Source organism: Alosa alosa, chromosome 16 (assembly GCF_017589495.1).
Source record: "Alosa alosa isolate M-15738 ecotype Scorff River chromosome 16, AALO_Geno_1.1, whole genome shotgun sequence".
Taxonomy (NCBI): Eukaryota; Metazoa; Chordata; class Actinopteri; order Clupeiformes; family Clupeidae; genus Alosa; species Alosa alosa.
The window spans coordinates 5,142,497-5,162,654 of NC_063204.1; the positions used below are offsets into that span (position 1 = coordinate 5,142,497).

Sequence of the window (20,158 nt, forward strand, 5' to 3'; positions counted from 1 at the left end):
CATGTCTCACATGCCCTCGGTAACTACTCTCTCGATAGAGCTTCTTGTCATTAAGCGCTCCTCTCGCAGGTTAGGCCAAACAGCCTTTTATCGTCAGCTGACTGCGTGACGTTAACCTAATTGGCGTTTAAGCAACCCGGTTGGATAAGCCTAAAGTAAATACATTTTTATTATAAAAAATATGGAGCGGCCCGCTACAAGTATTACACCGAGATGAATGGGTATGGAGATCATGGGACGCAAAACCTTCAGTAGAATGTATGATTAAATTGAATTATATTATTTACTTTTCTCGCGAACCGTTCAACACAGCAATTATCGGCTAACATCGTTTAAAAGCTGAGAAAAAGCTCTTTCATGTGATACGTGTGATGTCCGTGTGATGAATAGGCTACTTCGCGAGTAGTTCAACTGAGAATGGGTGAATTTGGACGCACTTTCTTTCTTGCGCTGCCACTTTCTCCACTGCGTAAATGACTAAATTAATTTGCGCTGTGAATGCTAAGATTATTTTGACAGGCCACAGGCTAAATAAAAATCGCTATTAGTAGGACGCAAAGCAGAATATTGAAAGAAGGGGGCACCAAGGCCACCATGGCCTGTAAACCTCTGATTTTCAAAGGGGCCTCACGGCCAACACAAGGGGCTACGACGGCCATGGCCGTCGTGGCCGCCGTGAAATTCCTACCCTGGGTGGCATCATATGCTATGAACATATACATCATTTTAGTATATGTGATATATTTCATGATCAAAAGCGTATGTCTTTGCATTTAGACCAGAGGTATTCTGACGTAAATGTTTATGGTTTCGGGTGTTCTAACCGGATGTGCGCTCTCTCTCTCTCTCCCTCCCTCTCTCTCTCTCTCTCTCTCAGTTTAAGGATAAGGCAGAGGAGAGAAAAAACTGGGATGCCTTCCACCCCATCCTGGTGGCCGAGGGCCTGTTTGCTGTGGCCAACGTGCTCAGCTACCTCCGCCTCTTCTTCATGTACACCACCAGCTCCATCCTGGGGCCGCTGCAGGTGGGGCCCTCACAGCAAACTCCATCTGTCTGTTAACACGTGCTAATTCAACTTCCTCTTACTATTTTGAAGTTCATCGTTATCTAGATAGATAGATAGATAGATAGATACTTTATTGATCCCCAGGGGAAATTCAATCTAATCATAATTTATCCATTATAACGCTAGTACAAACCATAAATAGTGCTCTTTATTGGCATTACACATTGCATATGTCATTTTCAGTCCTCGTGATAGTTCAGCTCAACAACCAATCAAATGACACTTTCCCAACAATGTGGCGGTTGGTTGGCTATAAGGGAAATGCCCTAAACCAGAGGTTCTCAACCGTTTTGGGGTAAAGACAAATGAAAGGTCAAACCAAAAGACCAAGGCACAACGACTTATTGTTACTGATTATAAAGTAACGTCATAGATGTCACACACATTGATATAGGCTATAACAGGGCTAAACCAGAGGTTCTCAACCTTTTTGGGGTGAAGACACATGAAAGGTCAAACCAAAAGACCAAGGCACAACAACTTATGGTTACTGATTATAGACCCTTTCAACAATAAAAACAAAAACAATGCTTGAACGTTCTATTTGGTTCCCAATCTACTTCCTCTGCATTGGGATAACATATGGAATGGTAAAACGGAAGCCTTGTGGGGCTAGAGCATATAAAGGTACCTTTATATGACTCTGTGTGGGGCCAACTATGATGCTGATAATGGAACTCTCTTGAAAGGGTCTATAAAGTAACATCATACACATTATTATTGGCAATAACAGGGCTATTTGTTCTTATGCCTATATTGTTTCCTATAGTGTTCATGAGCTGAGACCGCAGCAATAGGCATATGTTCACATGCTGTTGTCTGAGCTTTTTAATTAGAAAGCTGTGTCATTTGATGCATTTTAAAATAGCAATATAGCCTATTTCATGAGCCTGTATAAAAAGGCAATGAATTCCTCACTTTGCCTTACGGCACACCAGTGTGTGGAGAACCACTGGGCTAGTGTACTGTATGGGCCAGCCCAGACCGGTTTGGATGCTTCCCATGTACAGAGCCAGAATTGCACAGAAGCACACTCGTTTTGGACACACACAATGGACAGACAAGGGAGGAAATGTGAGAAGAATGTCACTAAACGTGTAGTACATTACGATCCAATAAGGCCCTGTAATTACACATTTATATGTCACATTTTCAAATCAGTATCTGACAAGAACAAACCATGTACATTAATATGAAGTTATTTTAAATGAACAGTTAGTAATAAAGTATGCTGCAGTTAATCTTTTCTAAGGTGTGACATTAAGCTCATGCTACTCAGTTGGACCATATAACACATCACAGTGTTGGTCAAGCAGCACAGGCAGTTGTGGGTGGTAATGCTGGAGGGTGTGTGTGTGTGTGTCTCATGGTCAGTCTCAGTCTCATATGCACGTGCTCGTGTTTTCATTTGGCAGTGTCCTCAGGGCACACTGGGCAACACACACACACACAGGACTCCAGAGCAAGTTCTCTTGATCCTCTATAATTGGCAATCAGTTTCCTCCATCTGTGTGGTGTTTCATTTCCTCCGTCTCTTCCCCAGATGTGTGCTTCTCGTCTCTGGTGTCTGTTTGGGTTCAGCGCATGAAGAGTACATTTGGCTTGAGCGCTTCCTCCTCTTTTCTGCACTCTCTCCCTGTCACTTCATCTGTCTCTCATTGCTAATTGTTTGGATGTAACATTAGCCTGAGCACATCTACTGGGATTCCTCTATCAATCTCTCTTTCTCTTTCTCTCTCTCTCTCGGTCTTCTTAATGACATTACATAAAGATGGAGCAGTTTAAAGGTGTGTTTTTTTGCCCTAGGATATTTATCTTTTAATAACTATGTATGTGTGATTGCGTCTGTTTGTGTGTATGCGTGTGTACGTGTGTGTGTGCAAGTGTGTGTGTGTGTGTGTACAGTATGTGTGTGCGTGCATGTGTGTGTGTGTGTGTGTGTGTGTGTGTGTGTGTGTGTGTGTGTATGCGTGTGTACGTGTGTGAATGTGTATGTGTGTGTGTGTGTGTGTGTGTGTGTGTGTGTGTTTGTGTGTGTGTGTGTACGTGTACGCCATGGGTAGCAGCGTGGGAGAGCATCTCATATGTAATCACTGAGCACACTCACTGTGGCTGTGTTCCTGTCTCACCATTCCATTTGCACGTGCTCAGAGAGTGACATCACTGTCTGGCCGCCAGGGATGGAAAAGCAATCAGCATGGAGCCTAGCATGCACAGACATAAAGTACATGTTTGGTCACACACACACACACACACACACACACACAATAATACACATTTACCAGCAACATTGTGTCCAAAGTGTCCTAGTGGTCTGTTTTTCCCATTGCAGTTGGATCCCAAGCCAATTTACATAGTGAAGTATATCATTAAGCATGGCCATGGGCTCCCCAGCAGTGATAGTACACTGAGTTCATTCATACACAGACCCAAGTCAGTCACTCGACCCACAGCAAGTTTCCATAGACCACTGAGTTGGCATAGTGAATACCATATGAGTGAGTCTATGCTTCCCACCAGGTTACTTGCTAGGTAGCTGGCCTCTGTGTGTGTGTGTGTGTGTGTGTGTGTGTGTGTGTGTGTGTGTGTGTGTGTGTGTTTCCACTGAATCACTACTGAGTACAGCCTGAGGTCAGAGAGAGCCCAGACTGTTGTGGACACACAGCTCTCTGTACAGCAGCCCAGGGTCTCTGGCTCAGGCTCCGTCAGTAGACATGTCAGGTGAGATGACTGGCGATCCTGAGTATGTGTGAGTGTGTGCCTAGCAGATACACATGTGTTTACCTGTGTGTATGTGTGTGTGCGTGTGTGTGTGTATGTGTGTGTGTGTGTGGGTGTATGTATGTGTGTGTGTGTGTGTGTGTGTGTGTATGGGTGTGTGTGTGTGTGTGTGTGTGTATGTGTGTGTGTGTGTGTGTGTGTGTGGGTGTGCATGTTTGGGTTGGTGTCACCTGTTTGGCCGTGCGTATGAGAGCACGTGTGTATGAGAAGGAGTTTGAGTCTGCTAACGTCATTCCTGCATCCCTGTGCTCTCCAGTCAGGGCTGAAGGGCTTTCTCCTGACCCCCGCCTGCATTCCTGGACTGTTTCTACAGCAAGCTGGTGTCAGGAGTGACAGCAAGAGAACATATATTGCCACTAAGTCAGACCCACTACAAAGCGCCGTGTTAGGGGAATGACCTGTGGACAGCCTCTCTCTCTCTCTCTCTCTCTTCCTCTCTCCCTCTCTCTCTCTCTCCTCTCTCTCTCTCTCTCTCTGGGGAGCTGCAGGGAGACAGGCAGATGAATGATGTAGATGGAGGCCCTTGCGCATAAACAGCCTGCCAGTCTTCCAGGGGCAGAGCGAGCGCTCCTCGTGGCCTCCGGTCAGGGAATTAATCTTGTCACTTAGCCGCAACCCACAGTGGACCGCCTGTGCATCTGTGGGATGGTGTGTGTGTGTGTGTGTGTGTGTGTGTGTGTGTGTGTGTGTGTGTGTGTGAGTGTGTGTGTGGAATAGCCTCATCCAGAATACACCTCAGAATACGCAGAATATTTATGGCTCCTCCACAGTGGCAGGAGTGTATTTTCTAGAACCGTCTTTCCGTCACCCAGCACTCTGTGGCTTGGAGTGTTTGCCCCTGCAGCAGGGGGGCCTTCTCTGAGTGATGTGACATCTGGACGTGCAAAAAAGCACTTCAGCGCAAACACAGGGCCCAAGCGCCATCTCCCATGTTTACCTTTCCACGCTTGGACGCTTGGATCTATATATGATGGAAGTTTCCAGAACAAACTTATAAATATACTCACTTGTGTATGTTTGCGTGCAGAAAATAGCCCCTCGACGCTGTGCTGGGGGAGGCCTGGTTGGGAAGGTTTGTTTGTGGGCCCCACGGCGGCCTCGCTGGTCAGATTGACAGTGGAAGCACTGACAGGGAACCAGTGCATGACACGTGTGAGTTTATGGTCCAGCTTTAACAAGCATCTGCGGCACCCATGGTGCATTTTGCACCTGTTTTGACAGGAAAGGCCATAAAATGGTCATGTTTTACTGTTGTTTAACATGTTCTTCATATTGTTAGTTTAGATTTGCATTGAAGTGTTTACGCAAGTGTTCAAACACATCATTACTGACACCAAGGTGATTACCACACCACACGCAGTATAATGTTCATAAATGCAGCAAGAACTTGTAGACTTCAGTTCTGCATTCAACACCATAATACCACAACAACTCATCTGCAAACTTGACAAACTGGGACTCAGTACCTACCTCTGCAACTGGCTACTGGACTTCCTCTGTCAGAGGCCCCAAGTAGTAATGTGTTGGCAACAATACCTCAAGCAGCATCACACTGAGCACAGGGGCCCCAAGGCTGCGTGCTCAGTCCGCTGCTCTTCACCCTGCTGGCGATGACTGCACTGCAACCTACAGCAACAATCACATAGTGAAATTTGCTGGCGACACAACTCTGGTGGGTCTCATCACCAAGGGCTTAATTTAGACTCAATACAGGTTGGAGGTCGACCATCTGACCACGTGGTGCAGGGACAACAACCTCCTGCTGAACGTCCAGCAAGACCAAAGAGATTGTTGTTAACTTCGGGAGAGGTCACACCCAACACCTGCCACTGACCATCGACGGTGCTGTGGTGGAGAGAGCGAGCAGCACCAAATTCCTGGGGTGCACATCAGTGAAGACCTCTCCTGGACCACCAACACTGCATCAATGGCGAAGAGAGCTCAGCCGCCGCCTGTACTTCCTCGCGGAAACTCAGGCGAGCAAGTGCTCCACCAGCCATCATGACCACATTCTACCGAGGCACCATCGAGCATCCTCTCCAGCTGTATCGCTGTGTGGGGAAGCTGCACTGAATACAACAGGAAAGCCCTGCAGCATAGTGAACACAGCTGGAAGGATTATTGGTGCTTCACTCCCCCCCTGAAGGACATTTACACCACCCACCTCACCCGCCAAGGCGACCAAAATTGTGAGTGATGCAAGTCACCCGCTCACAATCTGTTTGATCTACTGCCCTCTGGGAAGAGGTACAGAAGCCTGCGCTCCCAAGACTACCAGACTCACCAACAGCTTCATACACCAAGCCGTGGGATGCTGAACTCTCCCTCCTCTCCCCCTCCACCCTCAGCTACATAACATCCTGGACATTGGACCCAAAATGGCCGCCTGCACTACTCCACTTGCACACTTGCACACTTGTACACTTTACAACTGGTGTTGTTGTCCTGAAACACAACACTTCTGCTGCTCTTACATAACTTGCACCACTATGCCACTTTCTTCTTACTTAGGTCAAACAGAACTACCCAAGCCTTTTATTGGCCTGAATTTGCACTAGTATTTTTATTGACTGTCTATGCACAATTTCAACCACATTTTGCTGCTCTTATTTTTTCATTATTATATGTGCCCTCTTATTTACTTATTTACTTACTTTTTTGTTTACTTGAATGTTATGTTTGTCTGTGGACCTAAATTGGTAAAATATGTCTTGTCTTCACCGTGGGATAGTGAGAAACGTAATTTCGATCTCTTTGTATGTCTGGAACATGTGAAGAAATTGACAATAAAGCTGACTTTGACTTTGACTTTGAAGAACAAAAAGAGAGTTAATGATCATTTATGTGTGTGTGTGTGTGTGCATGTGCGTGCATGTGTGTGTGTGTGTGTGTGTCCTCAGATCTCCATGGGTCAGATGTTGCAGGAGTTTGGCAAGTTCCTGGGCCTGTTCTTGCTGGTTCTCATCTCCTTCACCATTGGTCTCACTCAGCTGTATGGGAAAGACCAGAAGGACCCCGCCAAGAACCAGACAGAGGACTGTGAGGGCATCTTCTGCCCACGACAGAGCAACGACGCGTTCCACACGTATGTCAAAATCTCACAAACATTCACCAGAAAGAGTACTCTTCAGCCCAGCTTTATATTGAGAGTCTGTAATCTTATTAGTGCATTTTTTTGTTTTTAATTGCTATTTCTTGACTGTATGCTTACTATATGTACATATGTTCAGAATTTATATTAGTAACTAAGAACATAAAAGGTGTAATGTACTCTAAGCCTGAACCTTGAAGTGTTTATATTAAGTGCCTGGTCTCAGCAGTTCAAAAAGCTGGCTTTTATACTGTAGCCATCCATGATTGATGTCATACAGATGTGCTATATAGTCTGACATGGCTATACCCTGGACAGAAGAGGAATAGGAGTTCATTTCAGCACACTTTAAACTCATTTGTGTTTGAATTTCAGTGTGACACAGCCAACATGTATTCATTTCCTTGTAAGCTTTATCAGTAAACTATCCTTTTGCCTCTTCCCTCCTGGGGTTTATTCAAACATTAACTGGTAAAACTTTAGATCAGCTGCAGTCTTCTATATCCCAACTGTCCACAGACAGCAATCAAAACACTCATGTTTGCCTTGTACTGTGATATTCCCCATTATTGTCTGGCTAAAGTGCATGTTTGACTGCGTGCTGTTTCAGGTTCATGGGCACATGCTATGCCCTCTTCTGGTACATGTTCTCGCTGGCCCATGTGGTCCTGTTTGTTACGCGGATCAGCTACACGGAGGAGCTGCGCTCGTTCGTAGGCGCCCTCATCGTGGGCACCTACAACATCGTGGTGGTCATCGTCCTCACTAAGCTCCTGGTGGCCATGCTGCACAAAAGCTTCAGGCAGATTGCGGTGAGCCTCTGCATCTTCAGCTGTAACCACACTCCAAACAACATGCCATAGACACGTCTAGATAAGATAACTTTGAAGATACACGTCTTCAAAGTTTATATAAAGTTTAAGTATCTGTAATGGAGCAGAGGTTTTGTGAATCATGGAGCTTAGATTCACTTTGTGAATCAGGGAGCTTAGATTCACTTTATGAATCAGGGAGCTTAGATTCACTTTATGAATCATGGAGCTTAGCAAGATTAGCATATTTAAACAACAGAATAGTTATGAAAAGGCTATGTCTGGGTGCTATATCAAAAGATAAACTTAGTTTGTTAGTTCTGTGTGATGTCCAAATAGCAGACAAGACAGTAATCCATTAAGCAGGGATTGCCACGCTCCTTGCACATGTGACAGATGTTGGTGTTCCTGAGATGTTGGAGACCATTGGCATTAGCATGTTAGCATGTTGAGTGCTAACTAATAGTGGTTACTTGGCGGGGAGGGTGGTTTATCTTAGCATTTGAGTCACACACTCTTCATCACTGGAGCGCGTCTGTTTTTCAGCCCTAGACTTACACAAACACTCAAAATTCTGGAAATGTGTTAGAGCTTGTCTTGAAGATTAGTAGTGCCATTGGCACTCTCTAGAAAAATAAACAAATAGGTCTACTAGTGATGTTTGACATGTTTAAGGTCTTCATTTTAGAAACATGAAAATGCTGGATAATGAAAAAAAAGTCCATTTTTACTTTTTCAGACTAGTTTCATAGAACTTGGCTTTGTGCCTTGTCTGTTCCATTGAGCTTAATCCCCTATTTTGAACACAAGGGAGGCCATGGGCTAGCCTTGTTAGATTTATGGTTCATGTAAGGACAGCCTAAGTTAATGTTTTTTTTTTCATCCCTAGGAGCATGTGCTCTGGTTCAAAACACTTGGTGAAACACAGGCTCAAACGATTTGTCACTGAGGTTACTGGGGCAGTCGGCAGGGGATTTAAGCTTGCTGTTTCTATGTAGTTCAGCACTGATAGCTATACTAAGATGTTGTGCTCCAGTGTGACAGAGACTGCCCTCGGCAGAAGAATGAGTCTTAAGACAACTATGATTTGTAATTGATGAATTTAATTAATGAATTAATATTATTTTGATATGAATATTATATTATTCTTCAAAAGTAAAGATCATCACAGCACACGGGTGTAATGATATGGATTGTTTATCCATTGTTCATGGTTTGTTTCCATTGTTTATGGATTGTTTAATAAACGATCCATATTAGTGTGTGCTGATGATCTTCAAAAATGATACTTTTGAAGCCTGATTTTCCTGCGTATCACTTGGGATCTGACAACAGCCTGTGCACAGGGATTTTATATTATTCTTCTTGGGTCAAAGGCCATAGTGTTGTATTGGTAATGCTAATGTTTTGTTCATAGCAAATATGAAGCCAAGTTACTAACAAGGTCTATTTTGTGTTGTCGTGTTCACTGTCCTGAAACCAAACATGATGCTCACAGAACCATGAGGACAAAGAGTGGAAGTTTGCTCGTGCCAAGCTGTGGCTCAGTTACTTTGATGACAAGTGCACCCTGCCCCCGCCCTTCAACATCCTGCCCTCCCCGAAGACCCTGTGCTACCTGGTGACCAGCCTGAGCAAGTGGGTCTGCTCACACACCTCCACAGGCAGAGTGAAACGACAGAACAGCCTTAAGGTGAAACACATCGAGAAAGAGAAGACAAGTTGGAATCTGTGTGTGTGTGTGTGTGTGTGTGTGTGTGTGTGTGTGTGTGTGTGTGTGTGTGTGTGTGTGTATGTGCGTGTGTGTGTGTGTGTCTGTGTGTGTGTGTGTGTGTGTGTGTGTGTGTGCGTGCACATGTGTGTGTATCAAAGTGATACAGAGGAAGAGATTATACCTTTGAATCTCTCTCTCTCTTTCTCTCTCCCTCTTTGTGTGTGTGTGTGTGTGTGTGTGTGTGTGTGTGTGTGTGTGTGTGTGTGTGTGTGTGTGTGTGTGTGTGCGTGCGTGCGTGCGTGCGTCGCGGCGTGGCATGCGTGTGCGTGCGCAGCAAGTGCGCGCGTGCGTGTGTGTGTGTGTGTGTGTGTGTGTGTGTGTGCGTTCCCACTCTTCATCTGTTGTGGCCTTCTGGGGAAAATATCTAAATTTGCGCAATAGCCCACACAGTTGATAAATAGCTTTAAGACATATTGTGAACATAATTTATTGGTTTGGAGGAATCTTAACAACTTTGTAACCAAAGGTTTTTTGGAAATGGTTCATATTGATTTAATTAACAGATTTATCTTCAGGGTACATTCAAGTTACAATATGAAGTTATAAACTGGGAACACCTGAGTTCAGGGTAAATTAGAGGTCCACAGAACTGAGTATGAATCGTTTTTCTGCTTGTTAATTCCAAGAAGTATGTTAGTTCTGCTCCTTTTTAACAGAAAAACAACTGGTGTTTCAATTAAAGCTCGTAGTCGTTTTTTATCATATTAAACTATCATTATTATTATATTATTACATTTTTTATTTTGAGTCAAATGCCATAGTGGAGTATTGGTAATAGTAATGTTTTTTTTAATAGCAAATAAGAGCCAAAAAAAACAAACAAAAAAACAACTGGTGTTTCAGTTAAAGCTCATTGTAGTTTTTCTTCACAATATACTTCAAGCAATATGAAGCTTTTAGGACATGACAGCACAAAATGTTTGCAAACTAGCTAGCTTTTACCTGTTTTCTGTGCTGCTGCTGCAGCTGATGCTATTGCATGGTAGTTCATGGTATTGTCAAAGACCTATTAGCTAATTAGCTTTCAAGTTTTAGACACATATTGTTATATGAATCTTTAAAACTAAGCAATGAATTAATTGCCATTGGCTGTTTTCATTCAGGCCATAGTATGCATTAGTAAGTTTTTTCTGCTGGTGGCTGTCTGGTGTTTTTCAGGAGTGGAGGAACCTCAAGCAGAAGAGGGATGAGAACTACCAGAAGATCATGTGCTGCCTGGTACACCGCTACCTGACCTCCACTCGCCAGAAGATGCAGAGCACCGACCAGGCGACCGTGGAGAACCTTAACGACTTGCGCCAGGACCTGTCCAAGTTCCGCAACGAGATGAGGGACCTCCTGGGCTTCCGCACCTCCAAATATGCCATGTTCTATCCCAGAAGCTAAGTCCCACGCAGATGCACCTACCGCCACCCCCCATCACCACCACCACACCTAATGCCTTGTCTCCCCACCCCGATGCAAACCTGGCCTCCGCATGCTCTGGACCATTTGTCCTTTCTTTTGGAAACATGGTGGAGTGTGGGGACGATGGGGGTGGGTAGTGAAATCCTGGAACTCAACTGGAATCTGTTAAAAAAAAACACACAGTATTCTCCACACCAAAGCCCCTTGTCAGAGCTTATGTAATGGTCTTTCCTCCCACTTGTTTTCTAAAAGTGTCCGTCTTTTCAACAAAATAAAGTCTAATAAAGATTTATGGAAAAATGTCTCTCTGGCCTCACGTTTTTGGTCAGGTGTGCCAGTTTTGAATGCTTTTATGCTACACTAAACATTACATCAGTCCGTTTGGAAAACCACAGGGGGCTCCAAATGGCTTGGTATTTTCCCTGAGCTTGGCCATAAGTAGCTGAGTTTAGCCAGCAGCAGGACCATTAAACGTTAGGCACTGTTGGATGACAGTCACTGACCTGAAATCAGTGCCGTTTTTAGTATTACTCTTAGCTTGTCATAAAGGACCAAAGTTCACAACTGATTTCAAGCCAGAGCTAGGACTCTGGGATAATTTAGAAGTCCAATAACAGAGAAAAACTTTTGGAACATGCCACTGACCAGTGCTGTCTCCAAAACCTAGTGACTGCCAGGAGTTTTCTTCCACTGCCTGCTGCCAGTCAACGGTGAACAGCTGCCACCACACCTGCTTCAGGGAGTAATGACCACGTCCTCTACTGGCTTCACAAGCAGTACTTATTTTAATATTTTTCACTTCATAATTTGCTATTATGCTTTAGTTCCGAAAGGAAATTCTTGGCTTTCACAGCTTGTTAAATGTCACCTTGCTTCACTTAACATGTGGCTACTGGAAGGAATGGGCAAGCCAAAACTTCGATCATGACTTTTATTATTCTCTCACAAAACAATTAAATATAAATTAACATGTGACTAAGAACTGTTTCATATGAAAATATCTCATTTTGCTTATTTCATATTGGCACTGTCGTTATAGACCCTTTCATCAATAAAAACAAAAACAATGCTTGAACGTTCTATTTGGGCCCCGATCTACTTCCTCCTGCATTAAGATAACATATGGAATGTTAAAAAGGAAGTCTTGTGGGGCCAACTATGATGCTGATAATGGAACTCTCTTGAAAGGGTCCATAAACATTTTCATTTTTGATGGAGGGAAAAAACAAGCTGGTCAAAAAAAATAGAGAGTGCTTTTTCATTCATGATTAAAGATTCAGGCAACTAACAACAGAATCAAACATTATTCTTGCATGATGCCATATCGTTGCAAAAGGATGCTACAAAGTTATTGCACTTGTGTCACCACATTAGATGCTCCCCATCCTCAATGAACTCAACAAACCAAGAGTATCTTGTAAACAGTGTGTCAGCATAAGACTATACCCACATCTCACTTGTTCCTCCCAGAAGATCCTCCCCCATCATCAGTCTTTCTCTTGTCCTCTTTGAACATCCTATTTTAGACCACGGGTCCTGCTGGCTCTTCAAAAGCCCAACAAGCAATACAAGGGGTGGCAGGATAGAGTCAAACAACAACAGACAGGTGAAATGAAAGCTCTGATTCCATCCAGAGGGCTTGGAAACAGTTCTCCGCCTCCCATGAAGAGCAGTAGGTGGGAGCTTTGACATGCTGGAGAACTATCAGTCGGCGTGAGCCGTGCAGGTTGGTGTGTGTGTGTGTGGGGGGTGAGGACCAGGGAAGAGGCAGAGGGGGAACCGACGGTCATCCTCAGCAACGTTTGGTCTTCAGCGCGTTGAAGGCCCGCTGGTTCTTGGCTTTAAAGGCCATGACGAAGTGGTGCGGGGCGATCTTGCCGCGGCCATCGTCGTCCACCTCGCCCATGAAGATGTAGCTCAAGCCTAGCGAGATCACACAAAAAATGCCTGAATGCAGTGGCGGAACGGCAGAGACATTCAGGGGGCCCAACTGATCAGCGACCTCTCGCCACACCTCCTCCGCCATGTTTATATGCACCAGTATAAACATGGTCAGATCGATCTTGAAAAGCACTCATAACATATAAACCTAGTTTTATTTGCACTGGTGTTGTAGTAAGTAAGAACACTGTTCACACACCCCCACAAAAACAGGCTGCAATAAAGCACTTATACATACAGTATATATTAAATACATTAGTTGCATATGCTATATATCTCTTCAAGCAGTCATATGTACATATATGCATATACGTATAGCCCAAACCCTTATCTAAAAACCCTCTGTGTGCATAGCTGAGGTTCAGCAAGCCAAGCTAATGACTCCAGCAGCTGGAAGAGAATTAGTAAATGCCTGTGTAGTGGACGCCAGGCTCGGGCTCCTCTGACTCTGCCACTGGACGTACCTCGTTTGACAAATGGGCACCTCTTACACAGGATGACCACCTTGGTGCTCATGGTTCGGCCGGCCTGCTGAATGGCCAGGTTGCCCTCTTTGTAGACGTTGATGATGGAAATGGTGGCGTACATACTCCCCCCACGTGTTGCCGCAGTGATGACTGTTCCCGTGACAACTGAGAGGGTATGAAAATATACATTAGAAAGACAAAGAGTTCCGGCAAACAAAAAGTTTAACAGAGTAGATGTTAACATGGACTGCTGTGTCAAATTTAAGTTAGTGGACAATGCCAGAGAAATCTCCCAGAGTAGCGTGTGAGAAGGGACTTGGGGTTTTCACAAGTGAAATATTCTTGGCATTTGGGAGAGACCTGAGAGGGAAAGAGATTGCCACATATTCTCGAGAAAGCCCACAGTGACTATCTTTACCCTGCAGTGATGTAAGATGCTTAGCATGATACACTCTGCAGTTTTCCACTTGTGCATTACGCAAGCGCTTTCTCTCTCTCCCTCATGCTGTACTTTTCCTTCCTTTCCATATGCAAATCCAAGTAAACCTTGAGGAGGAGGAGTAATTAAATAGCTGCCTTGCTTTTGCAAACATCTCCCTCTTGGATGCAAACATGGCCGGGCTGTTCCCAGACCAGTGACCGAGGGTGTGGGAGCAGACCTGAATCAACACTTTCATATACCAACAGATTAGGTACAGTCAACTGCAGCGCATTCACACTAAAGCAACTGTGCCCCATGTACAAATACACCATGCTCTCCCGCCAAGAAGAGAGAGAGAGAGAGAGAGATAGAGGGAGAAAGAGGAAAGGAGAGAGATGGAGAGAGAGGGGGAGAAAAAAAGTCGAGAAGTCTCAACGAATCTTTTCAGACACACTGAAACAAACCAACATGCCAAAGATAGCATGGTGTTTAAAGGCGGAAAAAAAGGACATGAAAACATAGTTGTTTACCACTGAGAGACTAGAATCACAGCCGGGACCAAAACCTCAGCTGATGTTTAACTCACACCCACAAGTCACCCCAGCCCTGCCTCCCCTCCCTGACTCCCACCCAGGCAGGCACACAGGCAGGGCCGTGTTGTTGGGCAGACACAGCAGCAGAGATGGGGAGATAGAGAGAGAGAGGGGGGCGGTAGAGAGAGAGAGAGAGAGGGGTAGAGAGAGAGAAAGAGAAAGGGGTAGAGAGAGAGAGAAAGGGGTAGAGAGAGGTAGAGAGAGGGGGGGAGTAAGAAAGAAGAACTCATACCAAAATTGCTGGAACAGTAATGGCTTTCAGGGGTTCCCTTCCTCTTGCATTTCTGCTGACAGAGCGCTGCAGAGTACTTCAAAGCTACGATGAGAGAGAGAGGGAGAGAGAGAGAGAGAAAGAGAGAGAGGGATGAGAGATGCGAGGGCATATGATCACTGCTTTGAAGCTCAATCCTCAATCCAGCAACCGTTTCTGAGGCCCCCACTCCATACAGGGAATCCCATCTGAAATAAAGATCTGCATGAGAGAGCTGGATATACTGTATAGCCATCAGATGCCCATGGCAAACATCTGTTCTACACAAGTTCTAAAGCCTTGTGGAAAAATATATAATGTGGCCTCTAAAGAAACATCAAGCCTTAACCGTGTGCTATTCTTTCTACTGAAAGCAAATCAGGGAAAGAAAAGCAAAGAGAGGACACAGAGGATGATAAAGCCAATTGACCAGTCGGCATGCAATGACATCACCAGCACTAGCAGCAGCGAAAATAACCTTTTTGGCCAGAACAGGTACAATGAGTCCTGGCTTGAGCATGTCTAAAGCATAGTCAAGGATGTGTCTTCTGTCTCTTTGGGTGATTGAGTGTGTGCAAGAAAGAGTGTGTGGGAGTGTGTGTGTGTGAGGAAGACAAAGAATCCTACCAGGTATCCTATAATTTGAGCATAACTCTGTGTCATCTATTTCTGGGTAGCAGTTTGACAGGTAGTCTGTGCTTCCCACATTTTGGCTTGAGCACCAGAGATCCGTGTCACTACGAAGCAGCCAAACCACTCAATCTTAAGCCCATTTCATCACATAGGATGGAAAGGCCAATATGTGTGCAGCAGATGTTATCGGCAGGTTTTATAATCTAATACTCAAAATAATGTCAAAATTGTAGAAAAGAGAGATGCTAGGACATACTTGTATCCAATCCTTAGAGACTTGTTAATGAGTATCAAATCCAAATCCATATCCAAGATCCACATAAAAAATATTTATTGTAATTTGCATGTGGAGCATTTGGCTAAAAGGCTACAATAAATCTCTAGTGTATTTGCACAATATTTTGTGAAAACTGGCTGGTGGAAACTTACGTATTGGTCTTGTTGTAGTAGGCTGTGTAGTGGTGATTGGTGGCAGAGTGGTGGTGAGAAACTTCTTGGGCCTAAACTTATAGTGGCCAATAAATCCATCTGCGGTCAAACTCAGGTCTGATAGGAACTGAATGAGCAGCTGATTCCCGTCTGAGTACACCGGACTGGAGAGAGACGAAGAAGACGTCATTCATACTCCTTGGGAGCATTTTTCTCTTTTTTTACAAAGGTCCATTATTCATTGCTAGTACGTGTCCCAAGGCCATTACTTGTGACAGATGTTGTTTATTAGATGTGTGTAAGAATCTAAGAATGTTTGATGTCAAATGTAAACAATGTTTTTTGAGTAAAGGCTGAACTTACGCAGGAGGGCTATCGCCACAGTATTTACCGATCCTTTTTGCATCGTTGATCTCTCCGCCATTGAAGATTGCCACGTAGTCATAGCGGCAGTAGTTGTCCCTCTCCAAATCAAACTTCTCAAACTTCACCTCAATGATCTGGACAGACACATAGTCATTTTGTTATTCAATTTCAGTACATAAAAAACATATCTCATATTCCAGTCAGACATTACTGCTTAACCTGCTGCACAGTCACTAGCACCAAGCATCTGGGGGCTGTCGAGACTCCACTTGCCTGGTTTTTAGGTGCCACAATATGCCATGAGCAAGTGACTCCAGCTGGATAGTCCTTTTCTGGCCAATTTGGAGTCTTAAAGGTTCCGGATGGTTTCACCAGTCGACCCCCACAGTACTGGTCTCCTGTTGAGGTTGAATCAAATTTCAGTAGAACACGGTGAGTTAACTGAATTGGCATCAGAGGCACTGTAATTTGCTCCTCTACTTCTATTTCCATCACCCTTTTTAAAGGATGAATACTCTGAATGTTTCAAAATGTTTTGAATAATGTTAGGATAACATATTTTCCTTATTGTTGTTTTCATAGGCCTACTTGATTTGGCTATTTCTGAATACAGTTCCCTGTAATTCACTGTTTAAAAGGGCCAGCCCACATAGCAGATGTTAAGAAGAGAGATATCAAATCAAAAGCCATGAAATACTTTTTTTTTTACATTCACTGCCAAAGCAGAGCATACACAGTGCCTCATCCACCACATCACTGTTTCCACCATCTGACAACCCCTCCCAAAAAATCCTCTTGCAGTCAGCTAACTGTGTATATAGGGGCACCAGGCAGACTCTGCCCAAGCACAGGATTTACCATTAAAGAGGATGCAATAACAAAGGAGTTAACCTGAGGCCTATTGGAGCACTGGCCTGGGCTTAGATAACGGTTCAAACAACTCTGTTACAGCTGTCACCCACTGAGTGAGAGCAGGCCAAGGAGACACCTAGCCATTAAAATTCCAGCACGCTTGTCAGGAGGGAGGGAGAGAGAGAGAGGGCTCCTGTTGGTCCTGCTGCTACAGTATAAGAGACCACAGGCCTCTGCCCTGTCCCTGTATCACTGGCAAGAAGGAAGAAAGTGCATGTGAGAAATTCCACGTCACACTGTGAACTTGGAAGCTCTGCTTCTCCTTTCTCAAGCTTTCTCTCCTCTATCAGGGCCCACAATCAACAAGTGAGCAAATTTGCAGTTGATTGCCGTTGGGCCCAACAATCCACACTAAATACATGATAAAGATCCTGTTTTCCCAAAGGCACCTCCATTTACAAATACACTCTCAGTCTTGCACAGTCCTGTCGTTTCATTTCTTCTTCATTCTCCCACCATTAGAACCTTATGTGACCTTTTCTGTGGGGGCAGCTGCCAGTTAAAAAGGCACACTTCTAAGCTCATTAAAAAAGCCTGACACTTCCCCTTTCAAACAAACACGTCTTGGCTGGCCATTTCCATTTTCACAGACATGTTTTTCCACATCCACAACAGTTTACACACACACACACACACACACACACACACACACACACACACCGCACACACACACACACACACACACACACACACCGCACACACACACACACACACACACACACACACACACTTAGTTCAGTCAGGAAGAAAGGATGATGATGAAGCCAAATGAGACATCAGTAGAATTAGTCTCAAGGGGTTTCTAAGGGACTGGTCTGGTTAGTGAATCATCTCTCACACATGGCCAGTGTGTCCTTCCTACGAGACAAGAAGTAACATGACGCCAAGTGTTGCAGTGCTCGACCACAGCTACCTCGCTCATGTGGGTGTGCGGCGGAGTAAACTGCCAGGAAGCCACTCCCAGCGGTGTTTGCATCAGACACCATCTGGACGAGCATCTTGTTGCCCGTGGAGACGAGCGCCCCAGGTCTGAAAGTCCCACAGAAGCGTCCAAGGCGCTGTCCGTTGGCATGCCCGCTGTAGACATCCACATAGTCGTAGCGACACAGGTTGTCATTCTCCAGGTCGATGAAGCGGAAGGAGAAGACAACCACTTTGCCCTCAGGGACCTGACCACAGAGAGAACTTTGTTTAGTTTATTTTGTGTGACGTGTGACAGACATCAATCAGATCAGAGCGTCTCCCCAAGCTGTGGTGAGACCACTTTCTGTTTAGTGGCTGCTGACACTGTGAATGAAACAATGTACATTTGTCATGTCAGGTAACCTATGATCACAAACACTTGGAATAACATGGGGGGCAGATTTTTAATCTTTTTACAGGCTACAGTTTGCTGGAGCTCACCCAAATGCAAAGCAGAAAGCTCATTTTCAAGCTACCCCCGGGCGTGCTGAGTGGCTGGCAGCCAAATACCAACCAACAGCAATTACAGAGCCTCTGCGCACTGTTGGGCTACTCGCTGTAATTAAGCACCGTTGCGTCATTTTGGTGATATTATGTCTTCTCATTGAAACCCCAAACATCAAGTCTGTAATAATCTATCCTCATTACACTGTGACTGAACATCAAAAAGTAAGGGTTACATTTTAAAAGGGGGAAACTACTTACAGTAATTCTCCAGACACATTTTGTATTCGGTGGGTAGACTCCCGGATACCCCTGGCTACCGATTATACCGGACTCTCCCGTTATGTTCCCACCACATGTAAAGACCTGTCTGCGGAAGCAGAGGGATGGAACATTGCTTAAAATATCTGCCACATTCCTAATGCTCAGAATTGTTGTCATATGATCTAAAGCTGAATTTATAATTCAGTAATTTAACAATTCGTTCACTGCACCATTACGCGTTATGGTTAGACGTGGCCAATAGCGCAAGCACAGACGCATCCGGCGAAAAAACTGAATTCATTTGAGCATCACAGTTCTTCCGTGTGGAAGAGCATCTTTATGTGGTGAATGTTTAAAGCGCCGTCCAGAATGTTATTGCAGTGTGGACATTTTGATCACACACCTACGTTTAACTTGGACCTCACTGAAAAAGCCAAGCCACTATCACCAGCAGGAGCAGTGAGAGAGAATAAAGCTAGGGTACCTTCTTTGAGATTGAGCGCGGATCCCGGTCAGTAGCAGCAAACCCCATGCACAATAGACGCTGCAGATCTTCCACATTGTTGGCTTAAAGGACCAGGCAGTGTGCCTGTTTGCGTTATGCATTGGCGCAAGTAATCTTGTGTACGCACGTTCCACTGCGAGGAAAAAGTACCCAGAAGTTCCTTAGGGGGAGTCCAGGCTGCAGACTAGTGCAGATGAATATAGCGTTTGTTCAGCGTGGTAGGAGGGAGCAGTCAGTCAGCAGCTGCCGTTTTCCAAAACCTGGGATCAAAGACTGATGGACTGAAAGTGAAGGAGGGGGAGAGGCGCTCATGCGCTCCTCACTGTTTTGAACACCTGACCTTAAGTAAGAATGCGATTACATATTTACTATGTCTATTCTTTCTATTTTTCAGTTTCTCCTTTCTTTTTTACTCTGTCTCTTTATGTCAATCTTGGCCTTGATTGGAATCTGAAAAATGAAAGCAGAATAGAAAAGACCATATTCTGGACATGTTTCAGGACATATAAGTCAAATTAAGATTAGTAAATTAACTTGACATTCATTTAGTATTAATATGTGGGTCAACAAATAATTAAGTGCACAACTGAGGAAAATGTGTAAATGTGTAACACCTGTGATTATCTTAAATAAGGGTATCTTAACATAGTTATATGGTACTATTTCAAGTTGTGATACGGCTCAAATGCGTAGCCTATTTCTTCCTAGTTGCCTTGTGTCGTTACAGAAATGCTCTATTGTATTTTTTCTGTAATAAGAGGGTGGGTAGGGCCACACACATGGTCATAAAATGTGTCATAGATATAAGTAATGAGATCAGACAGACAATAGACAGAACAGACGCAGACACATAGGCCAGATAGGTAGCTAGATAGATCAACTCCATTATTATAAATAGCACCATCTGGTGGTAAAGGCCTATGACCTCAAACTTTCTCATCATGTACAGACATCTGTCATTTGACACACTCTTTCTTATTTTGTTATACACGTTCACCGTAGGGTAATGCTGACTGAGCAAATTCGTAAAGTCTTCTTG

General features: G+C 44.4%; 2 protein-coding genes across 2 annotated transcripts; one reads left to right on the plus strand and one right to left on the minus strand.

Annotated features, from left to right (window-relative positions):
• Positions 1-877: 877 nt before the first annotated feature.
• On the plus strand, positions 878-11,231 carry trpc1 (transient receptor potential cation channel, subfamily C, member 1; the record flags this gene model as incomplete). Its single annotated transcript, XM_048266158.1, is given in 5 exon segments — positions 878-1,024; positions 6,748-6,932; positions 7,549-7,750; positions 9,249-9,443; positions 10,683-11,231. Coding segments are annotated over 5 exon segments (957 nt in total), but the record flags the coding sequence as incomplete, so codon positions are not given.
• A 617-nt stretch (positions 11,232-11,848) lies between these two features.
• Positions 11,849-19,402, minus strand: pcolce2b (procollagen C-endopeptidase enhancer 2b). Its single transcript, XM_048266399.1, has 9 exons — positions 19,099-19,402; positions 18,612-18,720; positions 17,857-18,112; positions 16,305-16,429; positions 16,029-16,165; positions 15,666-15,829; positions 14,586-14,669; positions 13,337-13,504; positions 11,849-12,854 (listed from the first exon to the last, which is right to left on the minus strand). The coding sequence occupies exons 1-9, from the start codon at positions 19,218-19,220 to the stop codon at positions 12,724-12,726; spliced, it is 1,296 nt and encodes a 431-aa protein (XP_048122356.1). The 5' UTR covers positions 19,221-19,402; the 3' UTR covers positions 11,849-12,723.
• Between the last annotated feature and the right edge of the window lie 756 nt (positions 19,403-20,158).

Excerpts from the sequence above, each read along its gene's own strand:
- pcolce2b (XM_048266399.1), bottom strand. The coding sequence starts at position 19,220 with ATGCATAACGCAAACAGGCACACTGCCTGGTCCTTTAAGCCAACAATG. Across the intron at positions 16,166-16,304 it reads TTGTGGCACCTAAAAACCAG|ATCATTGAGGTGAAGTTTGA; the intron begins GCAAGTGGAGTC and ends GTGTCTGTCCAG. Across the intron at positions 13,505-14,585 it reads TTACTGTTCCAGCAATTTTG|TTGTCACGGGAACAGTCATC; the intron begins GTATGAGTTCTT and ends ATACCCTCTCAG.